The 24387-nt window shown below is 37.2% G+C and overlaps 1 protein-coding gene across 1 annotated transcript in view; it reads left to right on the forward strand.

Moving 5' to 3' along the window:
• The window catches only part of syne1a (spectrin repeat containing, nuclear envelope 1a), a 166535-nt gene that overhangs the window by 130324 nt on the left and 11824 nt on the right, over positions 1–24387 (forward strand). Inside the window, exons 97-131 of the mRNA XM_067383839.1 lie at positions 595–726; positions 892–992; positions 1991–2147; positions 2605–2724; positions 2836–2994; positions 3092–3307; positions 3407–3508; positions 3613–3732; positions 3843–4043; positions 4598–4771; positions 4863–4994; positions 6033–6229; positions 6380–6512; positions 6604–6786; positions 6900–7049; positions 7159–7335; positions 7479–7634; positions 7790–7945; positions 8433–8603; positions 8702–8835; positions 8918–9101; positions 9275–9457; positions 10106–10252; positions 10343–10497; positions 10593–10740; positions 11411–11505; positions 11594–11828; positions 11906–12100; positions 14468–14593; positions 17154–17309; positions 18241–18399; positions 18591–18757; positions 22507–22669; positions 23181–23368; positions 24037–24187. Coding sequence (XP_067239940.1) covers positions 595–726; positions 892–992; positions 1991–2147; positions 2605–2724; positions 2836–2994; positions 3092–3307; positions 3407–3508; positions 3613–3732; positions 3843–4043; positions 4598–4771; positions 4863–4994; positions 6033–6229; positions 6380–6512; positions 6604–6786; positions 6900–7049; positions 7159–7335; positions 7479–7634; positions 7790–7945; positions 8433–8603; positions 8702–8835; positions 8918–9101; positions 9275–9457; positions 10106–10252; positions 10343–10497; positions 10593–10740; positions 11411–11505; positions 11594–11828; positions 11906–12100; positions 14468–14593; positions 17154–17309; positions 18241–18399; positions 18591–18757; positions 22507–22669; positions 23181–23368; positions 24037–24187 — 5523 coding nt within the window. The remainder of the gene's footprint in view (positions 1–594; positions 727–891; positions 993–1990; positions 2148–2604; positions 2725–2835; positions 2995–3091; positions 3308–3406; positions 3509–3612; positions 3733–3842; positions 4044–4597; positions 4772–4862; positions 4995–6032; positions 6230–6379; positions 6513–6603; positions 6787–6899; positions 7050–7158; positions 7336–7478; positions 7635–7789; positions 7946–8432; positions 8604–8701; positions 8836–8917; positions 9102–9274; positions 9458–10105; positions 10253–10342; positions 10498–10592; positions 10741–11410; positions 11506–11593; positions 11829–11905; positions 12101–14467; positions 14594–17153; positions 17310–18240; positions 18400–18590; positions 18758–22506; positions 22670–23180; positions 23369–24036; positions 24188–24387) is intronic.

Raw genomic sequence — 24387 nt, forward strand, 5'->3', positions numbered from 1 at the left:
GGTGTCAGTCAGTACTTTTGCACACACACTAACAACACTAAAAACACATCCTCGCCTCAATGGATGCATTGTGAACAGCGGTACAGAAGAATGCCAACCGCTGTTCATTGTTGTGAAATATGTTCCACTGCTCTCCAGCAACATCCATCTGAAACAAAGACCTTTTACAAATTTTGAGGCAAGTCTGGAATTTTCAACCAGCTCTTTTAAAATGGTTACATGTAAAAGCCTGATGCAAGCTGATTTGGGTCCATCTCCTATTGACAGTCATGACTGACCTTTAACTTCGACTACTGAAAAGATGTTTTACCTTTAGCTTGTGTGTGTGTGTGCTTCCAGAAATGGTGTCAGTGAATTTATGTTTATTGTTTGGACACCTTCTATAAATTAATTTTACCAAACATAATATAATATTTTTGTACAGAAAATAATCAAATCAAAGCTTTTATACTTAATACTTATACATATTTTATTAAATATGTTTATTTATTAAATATTATTTATATATAATTTAAAAATGCAAATACAAATTTCATTACCAACAACTTTGTCATACATTAACATCTGTAACTGACTTCTATGACTTTATTTAAGGGCTCACTTCAGGAACAGGAGGACATTGAATCAGACTCGTCTCTGTCTCAGAGCCCCAATATGATGGACTGGCTCAGTCAGGCGCGATCCACACGCAACCAGCAGCATCAAGACACAGTGCAAAGACAGAGGGTAGACAATCAAACAACTACTGTTTCTCAATAACATGATATCAATAAACTTAACTAGCACATTATATGCTGATATGTACACAGCCTTTAGAAAAACATCTTAGTTGCATTTGAATGGGCAGGAATGGATTTGGTTTTTTGACATCAGCTCTTATATATAATGCAGGAATTAGAGGAGCAGCTTGGTGAACAGAAGAAGTTACTGCAGTCTGTAGCATCTAGAGGAGAGGAGATTCTCTCACAGAGAACAACACCTAATGGAGAAAGGTAGGTCCTTCTCACTTGTCCATTATCTACATGTTCATATCTTTCTGTAGCACACTACAAACTAGGCTTGCTAATTTAACACAGAAATTTGGTGCGCTAAAATTTTGCATTGTTAAAAATAATGCAATGCTGAAATCGGCATGAAATAAAAAAAACAATTCTTAATACATATTACAGATCATATTGTGAACAGTTACTACAGGTCATTATCAAATATTTAGCTCTGATGAGGTTGTGTGTAAAGATCCTTTTTTATGAAAACATGCAAAGAGGTGCAGGAGTGTGTAAGATTAATTGAAACATAAAAACTAAACTAAAAAAAAAACTAGACAGAGAAATACTCTGTTTAAATATTTACTGACAACAGTAGTAAATGCTGTAATGCACAGTAGAAAAACTCTCTGTGCTAGAAACAAAGAGCAAAGAAGAACACCTCCATGCTATCTTGTAGTGAACCAGCCATCTTCGATATGCTGCCGATATGACAAACGGACGTTTCATGTCCTTTATAGTCGCAACTGTCCCAACCACAAAAGAGACTGCCTTCACCGTTTCACCGCGGTCCTGAACTGGCCTACAACCGGTGCAGACTTAAATTTTTCATTGAACTGTAGGCCTTAAATCCTGTCCATGCAAGCTTGAGTTCATCTGCCTTCACATTTGAGCGCAACGTCCACATCTCAAAATGCAATCAACAACTGATGGATTGTACCAAGTTCCAACACTACATTTTTGCTTTTTTGATAATCCGTTACACTCTGATGCACATCACAATGCACAATAAAAGATCTGCCGCTTTTAATAAAGCAATTCATCATGGATCAATATTTATTGATATTGATAATATAGAGGTGATTAATTTTGATTTGATTACTAGTTGTCATATCATGTAGTTTGAATAAATGTTTTTAATTTATTGACAGCCATATTGCAAACATGTATGCAGCAAGTGTATGCAGCACAGACTCATAATGAGCTTCTTTCTTCACTGTTTGTAGTGCTCCTGCAGAACTTTCTGAAGGGGTTGATGGTCAGTCGCATGAGAGCATGAGCACAAAGGATCAGATGAGAGTCAAATGGGAGAACCTGAGCAAAGACCTTAACAACAAACTGCAGCTGTCACTAAACACGATGGACCAGACACAGTGTAATACGGTACATAATCAACTTCAACACTTTACTTTAGCTTTGTTTTTTAACATGTTAGATGTTTGAGGATAGATGATCAGCTCAATTATATCTGATCCGATTCCCCTCTCACTCACCCTGATAGAGTGCTGCAGTGATGACATATTGTTGTAGGCCAACCCAAAAATTAGCATCATCCTGGTTCCTTAATAATAGGATTTTTCCACTGGCTTTTGGATTATTGTGGAAAATAAGAAAAGATACTGTATATGATTCATACATGTGCTTAAATAATCACCAGCAGTAAAAAGCTAAATGTATCCTATAAACAAACTACACATTTACTTCACGGCAATGGAACTGTAAGTTCTAAACTCATTTTGGCCCACAAAAATCACTGCTGCACTAATTTCTTGTCCCCTAAAAAAGAAAACATAAAAGCTGCCTCTGTGCTGCAAAAAATAAGCACAATCCTCTCTCTTAGCTATACCAGCCAGTCTCCAGTCCCTGTGGAGTTTTCAGAGGGGAGCAACTGAGTCAGGATATCCTGTCACCCAGAAGTCTGTTTGAAGGCTTCAGCCAAGACTTGGAGGACTTGCCTCAGGTACTGCCACTGAACATTTTAACTTGATGTTAAACTGCACCAGGATTTTGTGTTACTATAACTAGTAAGGATTTATTTTCAGCTATTCGTTCATTTATGTCCTCCCCACAGACAGGGGGCGCTGACAGTAAGCGTTCTTGCGCTCTGGAAAGGGCTCTTTATGAGGCGGTGTCCTCAGCTTCCTCTTGGCTGGACAATGCTGAGAATGAACTCGTATCTGGCCCATTATTATTATCTGATGACTCAGAGACTCACCTGGGCCACCTAGAGGTCAGACATAGTTATTTTATGAGAGTTTTAAACTTTTTTTTTATAAGAAACGCTAACACTTTTTGGCACTATATCTTTTCTGCTCTTGTCTCTTCAGGGTTTGGGTAAGGAGGTAAAGAATGTCAGTGAGGAGGTTTGTAAATGTCGGGATGTGCTCGGAGGAACAGAGAGGCTATGGGATGAAGGTGGAGAAAGTGTTTTGGTCGAGAAGGTGTTAGATAGTTTGGAAAGGAGACTAAAGCTTCTGGACACAGTTCTGGATCAACGATGTGACAGTATGAAAGACAAGCTGCAGGAGCTCACTGTTTTCCAGGTATATGTAGCTTGTATCTGGTTATTTTTAATCAATATATTGTTTTTCTCCCTTGCTCTTTCTCTCACAAATACATTTTCCTTTATTTCTACTTCACAGACTGAGTTGAGACTGTTGCTTACTGCACTCAGTGACTCAAAGTACCAGCTTTTGCAGAAAATGAATGCAGCTATGGATCGGCCCGCTTCTAAACAAATGGAGGTCAGACACATTCAAAATGACAAAAATGTTTGCATGACCCCAAGCAATACTTATTATTAGGCTATGAGTAAGATCAATCAATCAGTCAATTTCAATGTAAACAGATTCTAGCAGAAGCTGAGGACAGTCTGAGGGAATTTGAACAGAAAGTTTCTGAGATGAGGACCAGAGGGGAGACACTGCAGCCCAGCCAGCTCTGCACTCAAGAGCTGCTGAAGCTACAGGTACACACATCTATCTCTCTCCTGCTGTTTGCTTTAGAAACAGCAATTATAGTTGCTGATGTCACATTTTCCATTTCACTTTCCACTTGACGTTGTGTTCTGCTGTGCAGGATGCGTATGAAGTTCTGGTGGAGATGGTGGGATCCAAACGGAGTGGGCTGAACCAGAGTTTGGTTCTAAAGGCTCAGTATGAGAGAGCTCTGCAAGACCTGGTAGACCTGGTAGACACTGCCCAGGACAAAATGGCTGCTGATCAGAAGATGAAAGTGGGATCAGTAATTGAGGTTCAGATCCTCCTGGACAAACACAAGGTATAACACCCTTGTTTTTTGATTTAATCTGTTTAGATTATTATTGTTATTATTATTTATTTTAGCATGTTTTGGTCATTTGTGGGCAAAATATTACCTGAAGGACACCATTTGCACCTTATTTAATATATCCAATCTACCAGGGTTGGTAAAAATTCAGAATCTAAGATTTGGCCCTTCTAATTATGCCTGTTTATTAGGCAAAATAGACAAGATATACACATATAAAAGTTACAATCTTTCTCTTCTGAGAAAACAGATTAAAAAATGAATGACTCTTGTCTCATCCAATCTAATGCTCTCTAGAATGACAGTGTCCCTCTCATCAATACCACATATTTCTGACTAGCAGCAGCAAATGCCTTAAAATGGCATAAAATGTGTGCCATAAAAAGTGTACAGTCTTTCTTATACAGAAAAACAGACCAAAAATATTGATGACTCTCATCTCATGCAATCAGATTCTCTGAAGAATGTGAATGTCAATGCCACCTACTTTCTGAAATAACTGATTATATGGTGATGTACTTTCTGTCTGTCTTTTCATCTTGCAGGAGTTTTTTCAGGGGCTAGAGACTCATGTTGTCCTGACACAGGCCTTCTTCAGGCAAGTCAGTGGGTTGGTGGTGCAGCGGGAGGTCCAGAGCCTGGAGGAAACTGTGGCTCAGGCCCAGGCTGTACTTAAACAGGCTCACAAACGAGGAGTGGAGCTGGAAGGCATTCTGGAGGTTGTGTGGATTTGTGTTTCTATACAAGATAGATGCAGATTATAATGGGTGCAAATGGAGTAAATAACTGTCATGTGTTTTGTGGCATCAGTGGTGGAGCAGGTTGGTGGGTGATTATCAGGCCGTGTACAGGCAGCTGGAGGCAGTGGAAAGCAACATCCCCAGTGTAGGCCTGGTGGAAGAGACAGAAGATAGACTTCGTGATAGAATTGCTCTATACCAGGTGCAACTCCATCACACATACAAATCACTGGATCAGACACGGTTTCACCAAAAACAATCAGTACAACACCAACCATTATTTTACATTACAGACATTAAATTACTCTATACTCTATACATGAGCCAAAACATTATGACCAGTCACAGGTGAAGCGAATATCGCTGATCATCTAACAAGGCTACATATTAAGGTCTGGGTAGATTAGATGGTAAGCAAACAATCAGTTCCTATTGGATGCAGGAGAAATGGGCATGAATAAAGATATGAGGGATCTGCTGCTAACATCTGGTTGCCAGATACCACAGGACGTCTTCAAGGTTCTTGTAGAGTCCATGTGTCAGTGTCGGTGTTCTTGTTTTGGCAGCATGCGTAAGACCAACAGAATATTAGGCAGGTGATCATAATGTTTTGGCTCAACTGTGAATATCACTTGGTTTGTGCAATATTAAAAATCAAATTGAGAATGCCTTTTGAATGACTCAATTTTAATTAAATCTAAATTAAATAACTTCCTTATACTTTCTTATGATATTACAGATTATAGATTGGGGTCAGTAAGATTTTAAACAATTTTTAATGTTTATTTTATAAATACAGCAAAACAGTAATATTGTGAAATATTATTAAAATTTAAGATAACTGTTTTTGATGTTAATATATTTATTTTATTCCTTAATTAGCTTAATTTTAAGTAGCCATTTCTCTGTTGTCAGTGTCACATGATCCTTCAGAAATCATTCTGATTTGGTGCTCAAGAAGCATTTCTCATTTTTATCAAAGTTGAAAACAGTTGTGCTGCTCTATATTTTTGTGGACACTGTGATGCTTTTTTCAGGATTCTTTGATTAATACAAAGTTCAAAGGAACAGTATTTAAATGAGATAGAAATCTTTACTGTTATTTTTGATAAATTTTGACTTTAAAAAAAGAACTTCGACCCCAAATGATGTACATTAGGAATGTTAGAAGATTTGAAAACAAGGAAGGGCAAATCTAAAACTAAATGGACGGGTGTGTTGTCTATCTCATTCTCTGTAGCGTCTGAAGGCCGGTCTATCTGAGCGGCAACAGCAGTTGTATAAGTTGTTGGAAGATGAGAAGAGGCTGCTTTTACATGTGTCTTGCTCAGACCTGGAAACTCAGCTCAATCAGCTGGGGGACCACTGGCTCAGCACCACCACCAAGATCAATAAAGAGCTACACCGCTTGGACTCCACCCTCAAACACTGGATCAGGTCAGAACATGTGATCACTTTCTTTTTGTGATTCTCTACTGCCTTAAAGAATGACTATTAAGTTATACTATATGTTTTACTACCTTGAATCTGGCCTAATTGTTTTTTTCAGTTATTGATATCACATGGAGTCTTTATATTTCATTGTAGGTATCAGAGCGAGTCAGCTGAGATTAGCCAATGGCTGAGTTCGGCACTAGACCGCCTGGAGTTCTGGAGCACTCAGTCTGTTACAGTACCTCAAGAGTTAGAGACGGTCAGAGACCATCTTCATGCCTTCCTGGTGAGAACGGCTATTAAATATTCTGCTAAAAGAGGCTTAGGTTTCACTTGACTTTCACAGACACACTCAATATCCATCTCCATATCTGCAGGAATTCTCTAAAGAGGTGGACGCCAAATCATCTTTGCGCACATCAGTTCAGAGCCAGGGAAATCAGCTACTCCGGTTGAAGAAAGTGGACACGGCAGCACTCAGGGCAAACTTGGCCCAGGTAGACAATCAATGGGCTGATCTTCTCACTCGTATCCCTGTGGTCCAGGAGAAACTCCACCAGGTATGATGACTGGGACTGGTTGCACTGGCCCATTTCAGTTAAAGAAGGTTGTGCAGATAATGAACAGGCTCACGTGGCAATGCTAATAGTTGCATTCGTGTTGTGACAAACAGCTGCAGATGGAGAAGTTGCCATCCCGTCATGCAATAACAGAACTAATGAGCTGGATATCCCTCATGGAGAATGTCATCCAAGAGGACCAGCAGAAGATCATGGGGGCAGTGGGATCTGAGGTTGTACAAATGTACCTTCAGAAATACAAGGTAGGAAAAAGTTAGAAAAGGCTGCTAGAACTGTTATATTCAAAAGACAGTTTTGTACTCCACGAAAGACACTAAATCTCTCTCTTTCTTTATTGACCCCTCTCAACAGGGTTTTCAGATTGACCTGTCCTGTAAGCAACTGACTGTGGACTTTGTGAATCAGTCAGTTCTACAAATCAGCAGTCAGGATGTGGAGGGGAAACGCAGTGACAAAACTGACTTTGCTGAGCGTCTTGGAGCCATGAACCGCCGCTGGCAGATACTGCAGGGACTCGTTACAGAGAAGGTTAGACATAAATGTGTTAAATTCTCAAATTTTGCTGGAACATGGATCGTTAGATGTTTAGACTGTGACTTTTGGACCCCATTGTTTGCAATTTACCTTTAATTTGCATCATATACTAAATTGGTGCCTTCTGTGTTTTACAGATTCAGCTTTTAGAGGGTCTGCTTAAAAGCTGGTTAGAGTATGAGAACGTGGTTCAGACCTTGAAGACCTGGATTAGTGTACAGGAAGAGAAACTCAAAAAGAAGCACAGGATTGAGGATGTTTCCTCAGCCCAGAATGCACTTAAAGATTGTCAGGTAGATACTACATCCTAGCTGTTGGGCTCTACACAATACACAGACAGTACACTATATGGATTCATGAGTGGAGGTTGCATAGATAATCCAGAAATAATCCTCATGCTTTGTTGTTTTGAAAGATTGATCTGACTGTCTGTGTCTGTGTATGCTAGGAAATGGAAGTGTTGGTAAAGGAGAAAGAGAAGGATCTGGAGAAGGCTGAAGAGAAAGGATGCTTACTAATCCAGGATAAGAAAGGCGAAGCTGGCTCTGTTATTATGGACACCCTTAAAGGCCTTAACCAGTCTTGGGCCAATCTGGATCACATGGTATGTTTCACATAATGCATTTTTAGTAAAGCTTCTAATTTTGGCATTTGAAATCTTCATGATGATACTGTTTACAGGGTAACACTTTACAATAAGGTTCCATTTGTTAACATTAGTTAACTACATTAGTTAACCTGAATTAACAATTGAAAGTACTTCTAAAGAATTGATTAGTCTTAGTTAAAGCTGCAGTCTGTAACTTTTTTCGGTTTAAAAATCAATTGAAATTTTTGCCTTGTTTTGGAAGAACTAATGGGACTTATTGCAAAGTGCTGTAAACCGTTTACAGTTTGTTTACCTTGAATTTGTTTCACTGAATTGATTCATAACACTGATATTGAAAAATATTGTAATGTGTATTTTGAAGCTGCATCACTCACACAGTTATAGACACAATATGTACTATCACTCAGTTTTCATAATCAGATTTTCACCAAAACATTCATCCTGATGATCAGTTGTAAGTGAGGTTTGTGTGTAAATGTAGATTGGGCAGCAGACGGTCAGTCTCCGGTCAATGCTGGATCAGTGGAGTCTGTATAAACAAGCATATGAGGAGATTCAGGGTTACCTGATGGAGGGACGTTACACCATCTCTCGTCTGCGCCTTCTCACCGGTTCCCCAGAAGCAGTGCAGGTTCAAGTGGAGAATCTTGAGGTGCTAATATGCCACAAACTGTGCAAAACATGAATAAGGTAGTATTAGCATTATTTCGAACAAGAACCTAAAATCACCATAGGTATTTTGTGTTTCAGAGTTTACAAGATGAGCTGGAGAAACAGGAGAGCAGTTTACGGAAACTAGGCTCCATAACACAACAGCTTCTGAGAGATTGTCATCCCTCAGTGAGTGATTCACTCAACACAGCACTGGGTGATGTAAATCTCAGGTGAGTTTCAAAGTAACTAATGAAAGCACTGATCAGTACAAAATGATCTGAAATCATTGATCTTCTACCGATCTGCTGTCAGGTGGAACACGCTGCTGGAGCAGATCTCAGATCAGCTGAGGAGGAGTAAGAGCCTGCTGCAGCTGTGGCAGCATTACAAAGCGCTTCATGCTCAGAGCAGCACCGACATCCAGAAACTAGAGGAACAGGTGGAACATCTACTCAAGAGCGCCACCCACAGGGACATCACAGAACAGGAAGTGAAGGTGAGGATTTTTTTGAATGCATGGTAGGTTTGCAAGCCTCTTAAATATTTGTGTTTATGTTAGTGACACAGAAGTATGCAATCACCAGTTGTAAATTCTGACAACTGTGCAGTTGTGAAACCTTTGTAGCAAGAGCCACAGTGTCCCTCTTTGTAAAACTGGCATTTCTTTAGGGCCTTATGGCAGCCGAGGGATCCGTAGAGTCTGTCCTGCAGCAGCTGGATGAGTTTTCCGAGCAGCTGAGGCAACAAGTGGACCCCTCTGCCATGACAGCTTTCCATACAGACCACCTGTCACTCACTCAGCGATTAGCAACAGTTGGACGTGCCCTCCAAAGACAGCAGTCTCTGCTAGAGGTTTGAATGATTCAGATTTGATCTTGTACACCCAGATACTGAACTTTAAACAGAACATTTATATATTTATTTTAATAAAATACACTACTGTTTAAAAAACTTTGATCTTTTAATGTTTTGATCTCTTAGGCTCATTTATTTGATTAAAAAAAATACAGTAAAAACAGTAACATTGTGAAATGTTATTACAGTAAAATAACTTTTCTATGAATATATTTTAAAATGTAATTTATTCCTGTGATTGTAAAGCTGAATTTTCAGCAGCCTTCATTCAGTCTTCAGTGTCACGTGATCCTTCAGAAATTATTCTAATATCCTGATTTGATGCTCAAGAAACATTTCTTATTATTATCAATGTTTAAAATAGTTGTGCTGTTTCATATGTTTGTGGCATGATACATTTTTTTCAGTAATCTTTAATAAATAGAAAGTTTAAACAAACAGCAGTTAGTTGAAACAGAAATCTTTATTACATTATAAAAGTCTTTACTGTCACTTTTGATCAATTTAATGTGTTCTTGCTAAATAAGAGTATTCATTTCAAGTCTAACTACATCCGAACCTTTCTATGGTAGTGTATATTTTAAATTAGACACTATTATTATTTTAATAAAATACTTTTCACACTTTCTCTTTCCTTTCCTCAAGGTGGGTGTGAGGGACTATGAGAGGTTTAGTAAGGAGTTGCATTCTCTGAGTCACTTGTCAGAAGAAGCTGAGAAGGTTTTGAAGGAACCTGACTCAATTGGATCTCCAGATATCTCATCTGTGCTGGAACACATGGAAAAACTTAAGGTAAAAATTGTTGACCATTTTCCTAAAAAAAAAAAAAATTATAAGGTTCTCTAAACACATCTGAACACTCTCATATCTATGTGTCTGTAGACCCAAATGTTGAAGCTGAGCAGTCATTCTCCTGATCTGGAACGTCTGAATGAGTTGGGTTATCAGCTTCCCCTCAATGATAATGAAATCAAGCGTCTACAGAACCTAAACAGGAGTTGGTCGTCTAACTCTGCTCGCACAATAGAGAGATTCAGGTATGTGTGGCTACTGTTGATCTACAGTAGATGTTCAGTATCTGTGTTCTCCATAAACATGTGTAATATTCACTTCTGTGTATTTATTTGAGCAGTAAACTTCAAGCCCTGGTACTGCAAAGACAGACCTTCTTGGAGAAGTGTGATGCATGGATGACCTTCCTCACCCAAACAGAGGAGAAGCTGGCCGCTGAGATCTCTGGGAACTACCAGAGCCTGCTAGACCAGCAGAGAGAGCATGAGGTACTGATTAGGAACAGATGTCTTTAAAATGAACACAACCAAGTGAAATGAAAAGCCACATACTACCGTTCAAAAGTTCTGGTAAGGTTTTTTTGCAAAACAACACTTTGCAAGGAGGTTTAATTTGCTAATGTTAGTTTAGTTAGCTACATTATTTAACCTACTAACAATGAACAATACTTTTACAGCATTTATTAATGTTAGTTCATTTTAATCTCAAAATGTACTAATACATTTTTAAAATCAAAAGATCTTTTAACATTTTTATTAACATTTACATAGCTTAATAAATTCTGTAAAACTATATTGCTCATTATTAGTTTATGTTAGTTAAAGTATTAATTCATGTTAATAAATGTTTTCTATTTTCTATATTTTTTAAAATGTAATTTATTCCTGTAATGGCAAAGCTAAATTTTAATCATTCTAATATGCTAATTTGGTGTTCAAGAAACATTCCTTATTTTTCTTATTAGGACAAATTTTGTCCCCAGTATATTGATGTCCACATATAGTTTTTTATTTAAAAACTCACATAATAAGATGGCTATATTAGGAACATTAATCAATTTAAAAATAATCGAAATATATGGCATAAAAAGCATTAATGACCTGCTTCATAGAACTGCTCTACTAAACTTTTGTTTTTGTTTTTTGTGTGTGTGGATAGCTATTCCAAGCAGACATGTTTAGTCGACAACAGATTCTATACTCTATCATCAGTGATGGACATCAGCTACTGAATCAGGGACAAGTGGAGGACAGGTAACGTTTGTTTATTTGTTTATTCTTATTCTTTTATTCAAAAATACTTGAAGTGACATTCTTTTTTTTTTGTCCTCTGACACAAAAGGGATGACTTTGGCTTGAAACTGGCACTGCTTAGTAACCAGTGGCAAGGCGTGGTGAGGCGGGCCCAGCAGAGACGGGGGATTATTGACAGTTTGGTTCGGCAGTGGCAGCGGTACACAGAGCTGATAGAGAAACTGCACCACTGGCTGCAAGAGGTGTCACTGGAACCGGAAGACCAAAAACAGGGCGCAACAGTAGCACTACAGCAGATCCGTGGAATGTTAGACCACATACAGGTAAAGATATAATCTTAGTTGTGTAAACAGAGAAATAATACCCACATTCAAGATGGATGTTGACTTTCTCCATCTAGCTAAAGGAGCGTGTGCTTCAGAGGCAACAGGGCAGCTACATCCTCACAGTGGAGGCTGGCAGGCAACTCCTCCTGTGGGCTGATGCCAGAGCGGAGGCCTCACTTCACACTGAGCTCACTGATGTGCAGGAGCGCTGGAGGACTATTAACATCCGTCTCGATGAAAGGAAGAAAGAACTGCTTTCTTTGATGAGGGTGAGTTATTTGGGTGCACTTATTGTTTGAATTGTTGCCTATTTGTAGGGCTGACCTCGACTAAAGATTTTCCTAGTCAACTAGTAGTTGTTCATTTAAGCGATTATTTGACTAAACACGTGTATATTAATAAGCCATATAAATCATAATAATGAGCCTTTAATTGCCTATATATACCGGTAATACATAGCTCAATCAGCGCTTAAACGCACACATAAAACTTGTAGCAGCGCACTGGCAAAAGTAATGTTTATGAATGTGTCATGAAAAACAGCAAGGAGACTGTCATAACATTTTAATAGTTTATTGATAATGTTTTCTGTGTTTTGGGCTGCAGAGATTAAGTCAATGATAATAGCGCACATTTATCTAGGTGAACGTTAGAACAAGCAGCCATGTAAAGTTGCTATTATTTAGATAAGCCATATTTGAGGTAGATGGATGATAGGCGTACAAAGGACCCGCCGTTAACGATCTATCCCGCATGGACTGTTTTTTGTTTTTTTTTCTGTGACTAACCAACTAATACAATTTTTGGTTGACTAAGCCTCTTCTAGTTGACTAACAATTATTTGAATATTAAGGGAAAGCCCTGTTCATATCACTGACAATGTATAAAGTTGAATAGTTGAGTAGAGTGTTTGGTTATTTGCATTTCTTTAGACCGCGTGCTGGATGTGTTTTACTGTGAGTTGATTGATATTATCACATATATGGTTAGTGGTCAAAGTGGTAAAAATGCTTCTCTTTTGCATATTTTTAATAATAAAAAAAGTTACTAATTTAATTATCAGCACAACAATTTGAGTGTAAAAATGGAATTAAAAATGTAAATTAATTTCAGAAGTTTGTACTTTATCATTTTCAAATAATAATTATTTTTTCATAATTTTATAAAATGTTTATTTATTTTTTAATTATTTATTTTTTAATTATTTATTTTACATACATTCTAAAAAGTATATTTAGGCTTTTATTTTCAGGTTTTTTAGTGTGGTTTCAGACTTTTGGATCCCACTGTATAAATATGACATGCTGTTGCATTGCAGTGTGCAAATTTTCCAATGTGGTTGTAAAAGTTTGTTACAGTAGGATGTCAAAGATTTTTAAGGGCTGTGCCTGTAGTTAAACTTTCAAGTTCTGATTGTTTTGGTGTTTTGTGTTCTGTGAAATCGGGGCTACAAGCTATTTCTAGCAACAAATATCAGAATCAAAATATAGCTGCAATGTTAAATGATGCAAAACAGAAGTTGGTAACACTACAATAAAGTTCATTTGTTAACATTAGTTAATGTATTAACTAACATGAACTAACCATGAGCAATACATTTGTTACTGTATTTGTTAACATTAGTTAATAAAAATGCAGCTGTTCATAGTTTGTTCATGTTACTTCACAGTGCATTAACTAATGTTAACAAATACAACTCTGGATTTTAATAATTTACTAGTAAATGTTGAAATTAACATTAACACAGATTAATAAATACTGTAGAAGTGCAGTTAGTTAATTAATATTGTTAACTAATGAACCTTGTTACTCAGAAATTAAATATACAAAGAGAAGATTCTGCAAACAAATAAATGGATCTCTTGTTCATAGTGCTTTTCCTAAAAGAAAAGAGAGACATTGAAGGACTTAGCATCTGACCTTACAGAGCAAATAGAGGCAAGCTGCTGTAGCATAACGAGAGTGAGAGAGAGTGTGATGTGTTTAGTGTGTGCGTGTGAGGGGGATGAAAAAGAGAAAGAGGCAGCGAGAGAGCTGAAGACGAGAGAAATATCTTCAGTACTGTGGGAGGGAGTCCGAGCTGTGCTGCACTGCCAACACAGGGTAGCAGGGACAGGCAGGCATCCGCTCCATTTTGACGCAGCACACTGGGGCACAGACAACAATTTTGGATTGCAAAGGAAAATGGCTCCTCTTTCCTTCTGCCTCTGCCTCTTTCTCTTCCTCTCTCTGTTTTCTAGGATGACATGATAGAAGGTACCTCACTGCTTTATCTCTGCATGATAATCTTTCTTGTGTCTCAGGACCATGACCCTTTGCTCTGGCCACATTTAAATAAAGACTTGACTGGATTTGGTTACATATGACTTTCTCTATTACAGTTCATATTACAAATGTGATGATGCCATACATCTCTATCCGACTTTTTTTCGAGTGATGTAATAAGCATGTTTATTAGTGCATAAAAAAACTGCTAAGCTTGATGTTTCTAAAATACATGATTACATATCTTGTCAGACTGTGTGCTGCTGCAACTGCAGAGTGCCATAAAAGGACGTGCAATCCTTGAAAATGATCATGATCATTCTATCTCTCATGATTTCACAATATTTTTTTCTCTCTGGCTATGTGTGCAGGACTGGGATCAGTGTGAGAAAGGAATTGCTGCATCACACGAGAAGCTGAGAGACTTTAAGCAAAAACTCTCTGTGGCTTTGCCCGACCACCACGAAGAGCTGCACACAGAACAGATTCGCTGCAAGGTACACAAACGAAATCTTGTGTTCATCTTGTCTCTTGACTCATCTTGTGTTCTATGACCTTCTACAGACGTGTTGCTTCAGAGTATCTTTCTTATTATTTGTGTTAACGCATTAAACACTATTTCCTAACCAGATTTGACATAAAACAACAGCATCTCAGTCTTCTAGATAATTATTCTACATAATTTGTTTGTGCAGTCTGCTGCTGTCAACCATTTAATAATACCCTTGCTTACTTCATGTAGAATGTGTGTTATGCCTTGATGCTTTGATTAATTTTTTATCTGGGTTGCATTGAAAGTAACATTAACCTGTTCTGATCTCTATGAGCTGGACTATCAGCAAGTGTTTCTTTGACTTTGCCTGAGGGAAAGAATTTGAGGTGCATGCTAATCATGCTAAAACCATACATGTAAGCAGACACGCTGAGGTTTTTGTAGGAAATGCTTTTGCAGCAGCAAAACAAAAGTGTTTTGCCACCTTTTTCTATTCTAATTATTTCTTGACACAAAAGTCACTTATGTGTTTATGTCTTGTTGACTGTTGTTATCTGTGAGTCACATACCATATCTGTATTAGGATTATACATTGTAACACACTTTGAATGCTCGCAGAGATATCAATATCAACAAATATCAATACAAATGCAATTAAAGGTGCTCTAAGTGATCCTGGGTGGAGTAACTTCCTGTTGACGTTCGAAGTGTTGTCAAACAAAACAGAGGCTAGCTAGACCCTCCTCCTCCCCCTCCCCTCCATGCTTCCTGAAACAGTCATGAACGCGCATTTAAAATCATTCTTGGCGGTTATTGGCTGGAGCATGTTTATTATGATTCGTGGTCCAGGCTGCACCAGTTTGTTTTTATTGCCGTTTTCGGAGCTTGTGGCGACTACAGAGACTGCGTTTTTTTTAAAGTGTGTTCAGGGAACATGCAGCTAGCGGATAGTGAGGAGATGTTTGCTGTATGTGACAAAAAATGTTTTGGCCTAAAAACATGTGACATCACTTAGAGCACCTTTAATGTCATCTGGTTTGGGGAAGGGGAAGAATTTGTGCAGACAATATTCCTCTGTTTTGGATAAATTCACTGCAAAAAAAAATTTTCTTAGCATTTTTGTCTTGTTTCCAGTCCATATATCTAAAAATATCTTAAATCCAGATGCTTTTAATAGATAAGTAAAATGACATATTTTTTATATAAGCAAAATAAAAATAGTGGGGTAAGCAAAATAATCTTAAATCTAAACTTAATCTAAACAAGACTATTTCGCTTACACCATTGGCAGATTATTTTGCTTATTTTAAGGAAAAACTCACTTAAACGTGCCCTAGAACTTTTTAAAAAAGATGTAATATAAGTCTAAGGTGTCCCCTGAATGTGTCTGTGAAGTTTCAGCTCAAAATACCCCATAGATTTTTTTTTAATTCATTTTTTTAACTGCCTATTTTGGGGCATCATTATAAATGAGCCGATTCAGGGCTACTGGCCCTTTAATTCTCCTGCTCCACACCCACAGAGCTCGCGCTTGCCTTTAACAGCATAAACAAAGTTTACACAGCTAATATAACCCTCAAATGGATCTTTACAAAGTGTTCGTCATGCATGCGTCGGATTATGTGAGTATTGTATACTGTTATATTGTTTACATTGATTCTGAATGAGTTTGATAGTGCTCCGTGGCTAACAGCTAATGCTACACTGTTGGAGAAATTAATAAAGAATGAAGTTGTTTATGAATTATACAGACTGCAAGTGTTTAATAATGAAAATAGCAACGGCTCTTGACTCCGTGAATACAGTAATAAACGATGGTAACTTTAACTACATTTAACAGTACATTAGCAACATGCTAACAAAACATTTAGAAAGACAATTTACAAATATCACTAAAAATATCATGATATCATGAATCATGTCAGTTATTATTGCTCCATCTGCCATTTTTCGCTATTGTTCTTACTTGCTTACCTAGTCTGTTAATTCACCTGTGCAGATCCAGACGTTACTGGTTGCCCTTGTCTAATGTCTTTCATAATGTTTGGAACATGGGCTGGCATATTCAAATAGTGGGGGCGTACACCCCGACTGTTATGTAACAGTCGGTGTTATGTTGAGATTCGCCTGTTCTTCTGAGGTCTTTTAAACAAATGAGATTTATATAAGAAGGAGAAAACAATGGAGTTTGAGACTGTATGTCATTTTCATGTACTGAACTCTTATTCATCTATGCCAAGATAAATTCAATTTTTCATTCGAGGGCACCTTTAATTTTGACTTTTTATTTTTTTTTTTTTTCTGAAAAAAAAAGAAGTAAAAAAATTGTTTTACTTGTCTAGAAAATGCTTTTTGATTTAAGAATTATTAGATATTTGAACTGGAAACAAGACAATAAATCTAAGTAAGGAAAGCATTTTTTGCAGTGAAGCATTCAAACATTTGTAGCAAGTATGAATGCTGTATCTTCCTATTGTTTGTTTTGTTTTGTCTTCTGTCTTTTGTTTTTGTTTTGTTTTGTTTTGTTTCGGAAGTGATCATGACTATGTATGTGTGTGTGATAGGAATTAGAGGGAAGTATTGAAGGCTGGGCTGATGATGTAGCCGGGCTGTGTATTCTGAGGGAGTCTCTCTCCAGCGGCCTCAGTGCTGATGACCTCACAGTCCTACAGGAGAGACTGATATTACTCCAGAGACAGTGGGAGGAGACCTGTCACCAGGTACACACGTCAGCTAAACAGTCTGTCCCTTCACGTTTGTCTCACACCAGAACACATTCTTTGCACTGCTGTCTGCCATGAACACAAGCATTTCACAAGAGTACAGCACAGGGAACAAACTCAGACACTGAAACACTGACATTACAGTATATGAACAACTGTAAGTTTTCATAAAGTTTTAATAACGTCAGACAATGAATATGTAAAGGGATGAACTGATTTGCAAATTTATTAGCAATAGCAAAATATTGGGTAAATTCGATACATTAAGTTTGATTTTCTCATAAGATAGTATAATTCTTATTTAAAAATGCAATAATTTTCTTAATCATTGATAAATGTATGTTCTATGCAAAAATCTAACTACATTATGTGAGGTTTATTCTTATAACAAGACTTATTTAAGATATTTTTACTTGAAAACGAGACAAAACTATATGCTTATATTTAGTGTTTACCCAGTAATCATCTAAAATTTCCCAGAAGTGCTTGAACTATCTTAGTACGGTCTTTGTGTTTGGAGGAGGCTTGTTTGCTTTCTAAATAGAAATAGTGATTGAGAATAGTGATAGAAAGAATTGAGACGGGAGGAAAAATTATATTTCAATGCTTTTGCGTTTGCCCATAAAATGTACGGGTTGTTGTTGAATCAAACTTCTTGATGGCTCTTTGTTTGCTTAGAGCGGAGTAGTCTAAAGGATTGCAATTTTTGTGCCTCTTCACCCTAGTGCCTCTTAGTAAGGAAGGACCTTGGAAAGGAAGTTGGGTGCATGACACTTTAGAGACTGAAATAGTACTTGTCCATCTGACATCCTCCTTTTCTTATTCTGCTCACCAAACATTTTGCACCTTCTCTCATTGACCTTCACGTAGTTCTCTTGTACTCATTGAACACTTGATCTTAATCGATTATTGTCTGTCATCCCCGCAGCTGTCCCTGCGCAGGCAGCAGGTGAGCGAGAGGCTGAACGAGTGGGCTGTGTTTAATGAGAAGAACAAAGAGCTGTGTGAGTGGCTCACCCACATGGAGAGCAAGGTCTCGCAGAATGGCGACATCAGCATTGAGGAGATGATTGAGAAGCTCAAGAAGGTGATATTATAATTCACAACACATTTATTTCTTATGAATTTTTTAAGAAACTGATAAAAAATTATCCAAATTGAATTCCAAAAAATATATATTTGATCGCTAAGTATAGATTTTAGTTCATTTAAACTAAAAAAAAACATATATAATCATGAATTTTCAACTGAACAAATGTGCAATCTCTTTGTTATCAGGACTACCAGGAAGAGATCTCAGTGGCCAATGAAAACAAGTGTCAGCTGGAACAGATGGGGGAGAGACTGGCTCAGGCCAGCCATGAAAGCAAAGCTGCAGAAATCCAATACAAACTCAGCAAAGTCAATGAGCGCTGGCAGCATCTGCTTGACCTTATAGCAGCTAGGTGAGTCTCTAAAATGAAATTGCAGGACAATGGTTTAGAGCTTCATAATAGTTGTACATTTACAGTTGTTTTGCCTTTGTGTCTTTTATGCTTGTGAGAGTTGATCTTTGCCAGAACAAGCTATAGAAATAGGGGCATGAACTGAGCATGTTCCTTCTGCTAATGGCCCATGGATGGAAAGGAAATATTTTGCACCAGCATCTTAAACATGACAGCATAGTGTCTCTGGATATGACTTGGACAGTCGAGTTGCTTGCAGTCAAGTCTGAAAGCCTCTCACATGTGGGGTGTTAATTTCACTGCGGCCCATGCGTGAGAGGGTGTCATCCTCTCTCACACTCTCACTCATGTACATTAGCTCTGTGCGACAGCTGCTGTTTTGAGTTTTCCCTAAGAGTCTAGAGAATTGTAGTAAATTGACATGCTTTTATTTGGATTTAATTAAAGAGCTAAGTGTAGAGTTTTTTGCTCAAGCAAAAGTATCCACATTGTTCAAAAGCAAACATTTTAAATCTTTCTTACACACACACAGGTTTGTTTTGCTATCAAAGTGAGGACATTCCATCGGCGTAATGGTTTTTATACTGTACAAACTGTACATTCTATGCCTCTACACTACCCCTACTCCTAAACCTACCCATCACAGAAAACTTTCTGCATTATTACATTTTTAATAAAATATTGTTTAGTATGTTTGTAAAGCTATTTTAAATATGAGGACCCATGAAATGTTCTCATATTTCATGTTTATGCCGTAATACCATTGTAATACCCATGTCATTATAAAAATTTGTGTCCTCATAAATCGGAAAAACGCGCACATACACACACACACACACACACACACACACACACACACGCATTTACTTAGTTATCTGAACAGGGAAATTCCATAGACTTCTATTGTTTTTATACAGCTAGTTTATATATATATATATATATATATATATATATATATAAAAAACCTTAACCAACACTCTGACCCTAAAAGAAAACTTCTTGCATTTTTACAATTTTTTTATACCATTTATACAAAGGAGGATGTTACCAAAAGGTGGTTTTGTCAGATTTAGCTCACTTCTGAGTACAAATATATCCCCAAAATATGGTTACACATTTCCAATTTAGTTTTATTTAATTTTTTTTCCTTATTTACATTTTTTCCTCAACATCAACAATAATATACTATTTAAAAAAAACCTGCAAAACAAGTTAGATTTATTTTCAAGATAAAAATAGTTGGTATCGTTTATCACTTTCTTTGTGTGTGTATATAATATATATATATTTGTTTAGTATATAATATATATATATTTGTTATATATATATATATATATATATATATATATATATATATATATATATATATATATATATATATATAACAAATATATATATATTATATACTAAACAAACGTCTCTTGTGTGCACACACACAAGAGACACACACATTCCAGTCCTCTGATAAACACATGCTAATGACTGTCGTCTTATTTTAGCCACAGCAGTATTTGTCACTCCCAGCTGCTCATGCCTGCACTTGAGAGCAGTTCACACACACATGCTCGGTTACCCCACACACTAACCAGAGTTGTAGAGAAAGCCTGGACACTGTTATTCTGACGAAAGAGAAGGGGAATTTTGACAGGGTGGAAGTATTACTTTCTTCTGGGACACTTGATTGGGAAGATTAGGCCCAATGGTTCTGGAAATGGGCACTGATGACATGGCAGGATGCCCTGGACAGGACTCAGATCTGCCAGAGTGTGACTGCGACATTAACAGGCAGGACATATATATTCACTTATTACATATTATAATTTACATATTCTCCAGATGTTTGAGATATTTCAATGCAGTGGTGGAATTTGCAGTGTATTGTATTTGGTATTTTATGTCATACTTAGACATGTGACTAATGGCGAAGTGCCTGAAATGAGGTTTATTAGTTTATGTGGATGAAATATGTAGTTTGAGGTGTTTAAATGAAAGTACCATAGTTTTTCTCCAGACATGTGATTGTTCAAATGTACATTATTGATCAGAGACCTCAGTTTGTTAAATGAAGAAAACACTTTACCATGCTGCATTGGTTGACCTTCCGTTCTGTTTTAGGAATGTAGAAGTGTGAAGCACAGTCACACTGAACCAATCAAATACCAGGGTTACATGAGGGCTTTATCTCACCAGGTCAAACTCTGTCTGTGTTTTTGCTAACTGCCTGCAGCACACACCAAATTTTCAAACAAAGTTAGCTGAAATTGAAACGTCCACTCTGTGTCAGTGTGCTTTGCTTTATGTCTAACCTGAGATAAGACATTTTTCTGAGAGATAAATCTGGAATGATGGCACAGCTGAAACATACTATGCTGGTATGCGTGAGTGTGACAGAGGCACTGCATTGAGCATGTGATTCTGGAATTCAGGAATTAAAGGAAACACTGACACCATTGGATTGCATTCTGTCTCTGCTTATCTTGTTATATTTGCAGTACAGCTTGACCTCACATTAGTTAACAATGTAAAGCAAATGTTGTATTTAAAGGGTTAGTTCACCCCAAAAATGAAATTTCTGTCATTAATTACTCACCCTCATGTCGTTCCACACCCCTAAGACCTTTGTTCATCTTCCGAACACAAATTAAGATATTTTTGATGAAATCCAAGAGCTGAACGAAGGTCTTACGGGTTTGGAATGACATGAGGGTGAGCAATTAATGACAGAATTAATGACAGAGTTTTACTTTAGCGCTCCTCCTCTCCACCTCTCACTCATAGCAGACACACGGTTGCAGGGGAGTGGTTTACACGTTTTCAGCCCAAGCCGTCAAACTGACTTTATCAGAGAAGGAACGCCATTCCAGACCGGAAGTAACTTTTCAGATTTAGATTAAAGATTACCGCGACAAACTATTTTTTCTGTGCTTAAACTTGCACGGATTAATTGTTTACCACAAGACTAGTAATATGCACTAACAAAGTAAATAAGGTCAATTTTGATTTCATGTGTACTTTAAGAATGTGTAAACCATATGTTTATATGTACAATACATTGAAAATGTTTAAATAGATGCTAGAGAAATGCTATTGTAAGCAGTATAATTGTATAAGCATTATTTTCAGTTAATTATGCTGTGATGAAAGTTAGAAATTACCAATATTTTTTTCCTGAATAATATGATATACATTTTTATTTACATGTCCAATAACTGATATTCAGATAAAATTTGACAAAAATAAAGTCATCAAACTACTATAATAACAACTAAATATGTATTATTATTATTATTATTAAATAATCATAATAATTTATTTTATTTGTATTTATTATTTTTTATTTCAATTTATATTGACTTTATATATATATATATATATATATATATATATATATAAACAAAAATGTTTATTTGGGGCTTACTGTTAAAATTAAAATGCTATGTTTTATAGAAAGAAGTATTTCCGATCAAAATATGACTATTCAGAAAAACATTCATGAAAATAAATTGTATACACCCCATATTTAATGATTCTTTGACAGGTAACTTGAGAGCTTATCTCAAGTTACCTTGACTAAACATTAAATATGTTTGCACACTTTACAGTCCTTGTTCATATAGCTTATATAAGCTATACTATAAGGCTTATAGTATAGCTTATAGTGTCATATTGTACTTTTTTCATGTGTTTGTGATTATGCTTCATCTGACTCAGAATCTGATGTTAATACAATCTGTTTCTGGGGTCTGTAGGGTCAAGAAGTTGAGGGAGACACTAGTGGCCGTCCAGCAGCTGGATAAGAACATGAGCAGTCTGCGCTCCTGGCTGGCTCAAGTCGAGACTGAACTTTCACGACCCATTGTCTATGAGACCTGTGACTCACACGAGATCCAAAGAAAACTCAACCAGCAACAGGTAACACACACACACACACACACACACAGAGAAATGACATTCATTCACAGGCAGCCACATAACAGTCTATCAATATAGTTAGTCATAAAAGGTCAGTAAACATAAATTTAAAAAAGACACACAAACATTTCTTAGTGTATTTTAAAGACCTGTTAAATCACTACAAGTGAAATGAGAGTTTAAAAATCCCGGTGAGAACTCTTCAGACAAAATTAACTTGACTTCATCTAACCCAGTTACGGTTTTAGCATTATTACGTATCCTCATTTTACCCAGCAACAGCCAGCACACGTCATCCTCTTTCTGCATTAGAGACAAATTATCATATGATTATAAAAAGGCAAGTACTTTTTTATTTTTTTGGACCTGATGATGCAACAAGATGAAACATATTTATGGAGAAATGCATGACTGCAAGCTTCTCTGCCTAATAAATTGAAATAAAATAGAAACTGACAAAATAATCATGATGTCTTGAGAAGCTCAGTACAAATTTTCTATCTCTGTGCAGGATCTGCAGCGTGACATCGAGAAGCACAGCACCGGTGTGGCATCAGTGCTGAACCTGTGTGAGGTGCTACTGCACGACTGTGATGCCTGTGCCACAGAAACTGAATGTGAATCCATCCAGCAGGCCACACGCGGCCTGGACCGCCGCTGGAGAAACATCTGTGCTGTTGCAATGGAGAGGAGGCTCAAGTGAGTGTGTTTGTACTGTATAGTATGTTTTTACTGTATTTCTGAGCAAATAAATGCACCTTGCACCATAGGAGACCTAAACTTTGAACAGTAGTTAGTATATATGCTGACTGTGATGCCATTTTCATGTGATGAAAATGAAGCACAGTACAATCAAAATGAATTCTGTAAAAAAGTCTAAAGTTGTAACTGAGCTGTTTAGGATAGTTAAACCAGACCACCAGAGGAATAGCTGTGAGAGCATGTGATGCCTATTGGCTCATTGTATGAGGGTTATTTCAGAGTTGACTTACATTTACATTTACATTTATTCATTTGGCAGACGCTTTTGTCCAAAGCGACTTACAAGTGAGGAATACAACAAGCGAGTCGTTATGACGAGGCAAATAGACAAGAAGTGCTCATAATACAAGTTATGGGCAGTGCTCAGATTATCCTAAGCTACAATAGAGAGGGATTAGAGGAAGTGAAAGGATAGGAATAAGAAGTTTTTTTTTTTTTTTTTTTTTGTTTTTTTTTTTAAGACTTCAGCACATGATGAACTGTTTAACAGCCTAAAAAAGTGTTATTAGTAAGCCCCTTGGATGAAATTGTACAGTTATATTCGCAGGTATATTTTTAGTGTGGACTGTGTAGACATTTGAACCCTACTGTATGTGTTTCTGAAGGATTGAGGAGACATGGAGGTTGTGGCAGAAGTTTCTGGATGATTACTCCCGTTTTGAAGAGTGGCTGAAAGTGTCAGAGAGGACAGCAGCTCTGCCCAACTCCTCTGGAGTTCTGTACACCATCGCTAAAGAGGAGCTCAAGAAATTTGAGGTACTAGGAGATCCACAGAGAGACTCACTGGGGTTGAGGTATCAAGTCAGAGCAGAGTTTCCCAATGCCAGTCCTCACGCCTCCCAGCTCTGCACAGTTTGTATGTCTCTCTTATTTAACACACTTGATCTCGGATCATCAGCTCATTAGAAGAGAACTCCATGAACTGGGGTGTGTCCCAATTGACAGGCTCCCTACGA

The sequence above is a fragment of the Chanodichthys erythropterus genome, chromosome 4, assembly GCF_024489055.1.
Source record: "Chanodichthys erythropterus isolate Z2021 chromosome 4, ASM2448905v1, whole genome shotgun sequence".
Lineage (NCBI taxonomy): Eukaryota > Metazoa > Chordata > Actinopteri > Cypriniformes > Xenocyprididae > Chanodichthys > Chanodichthys erythropterus.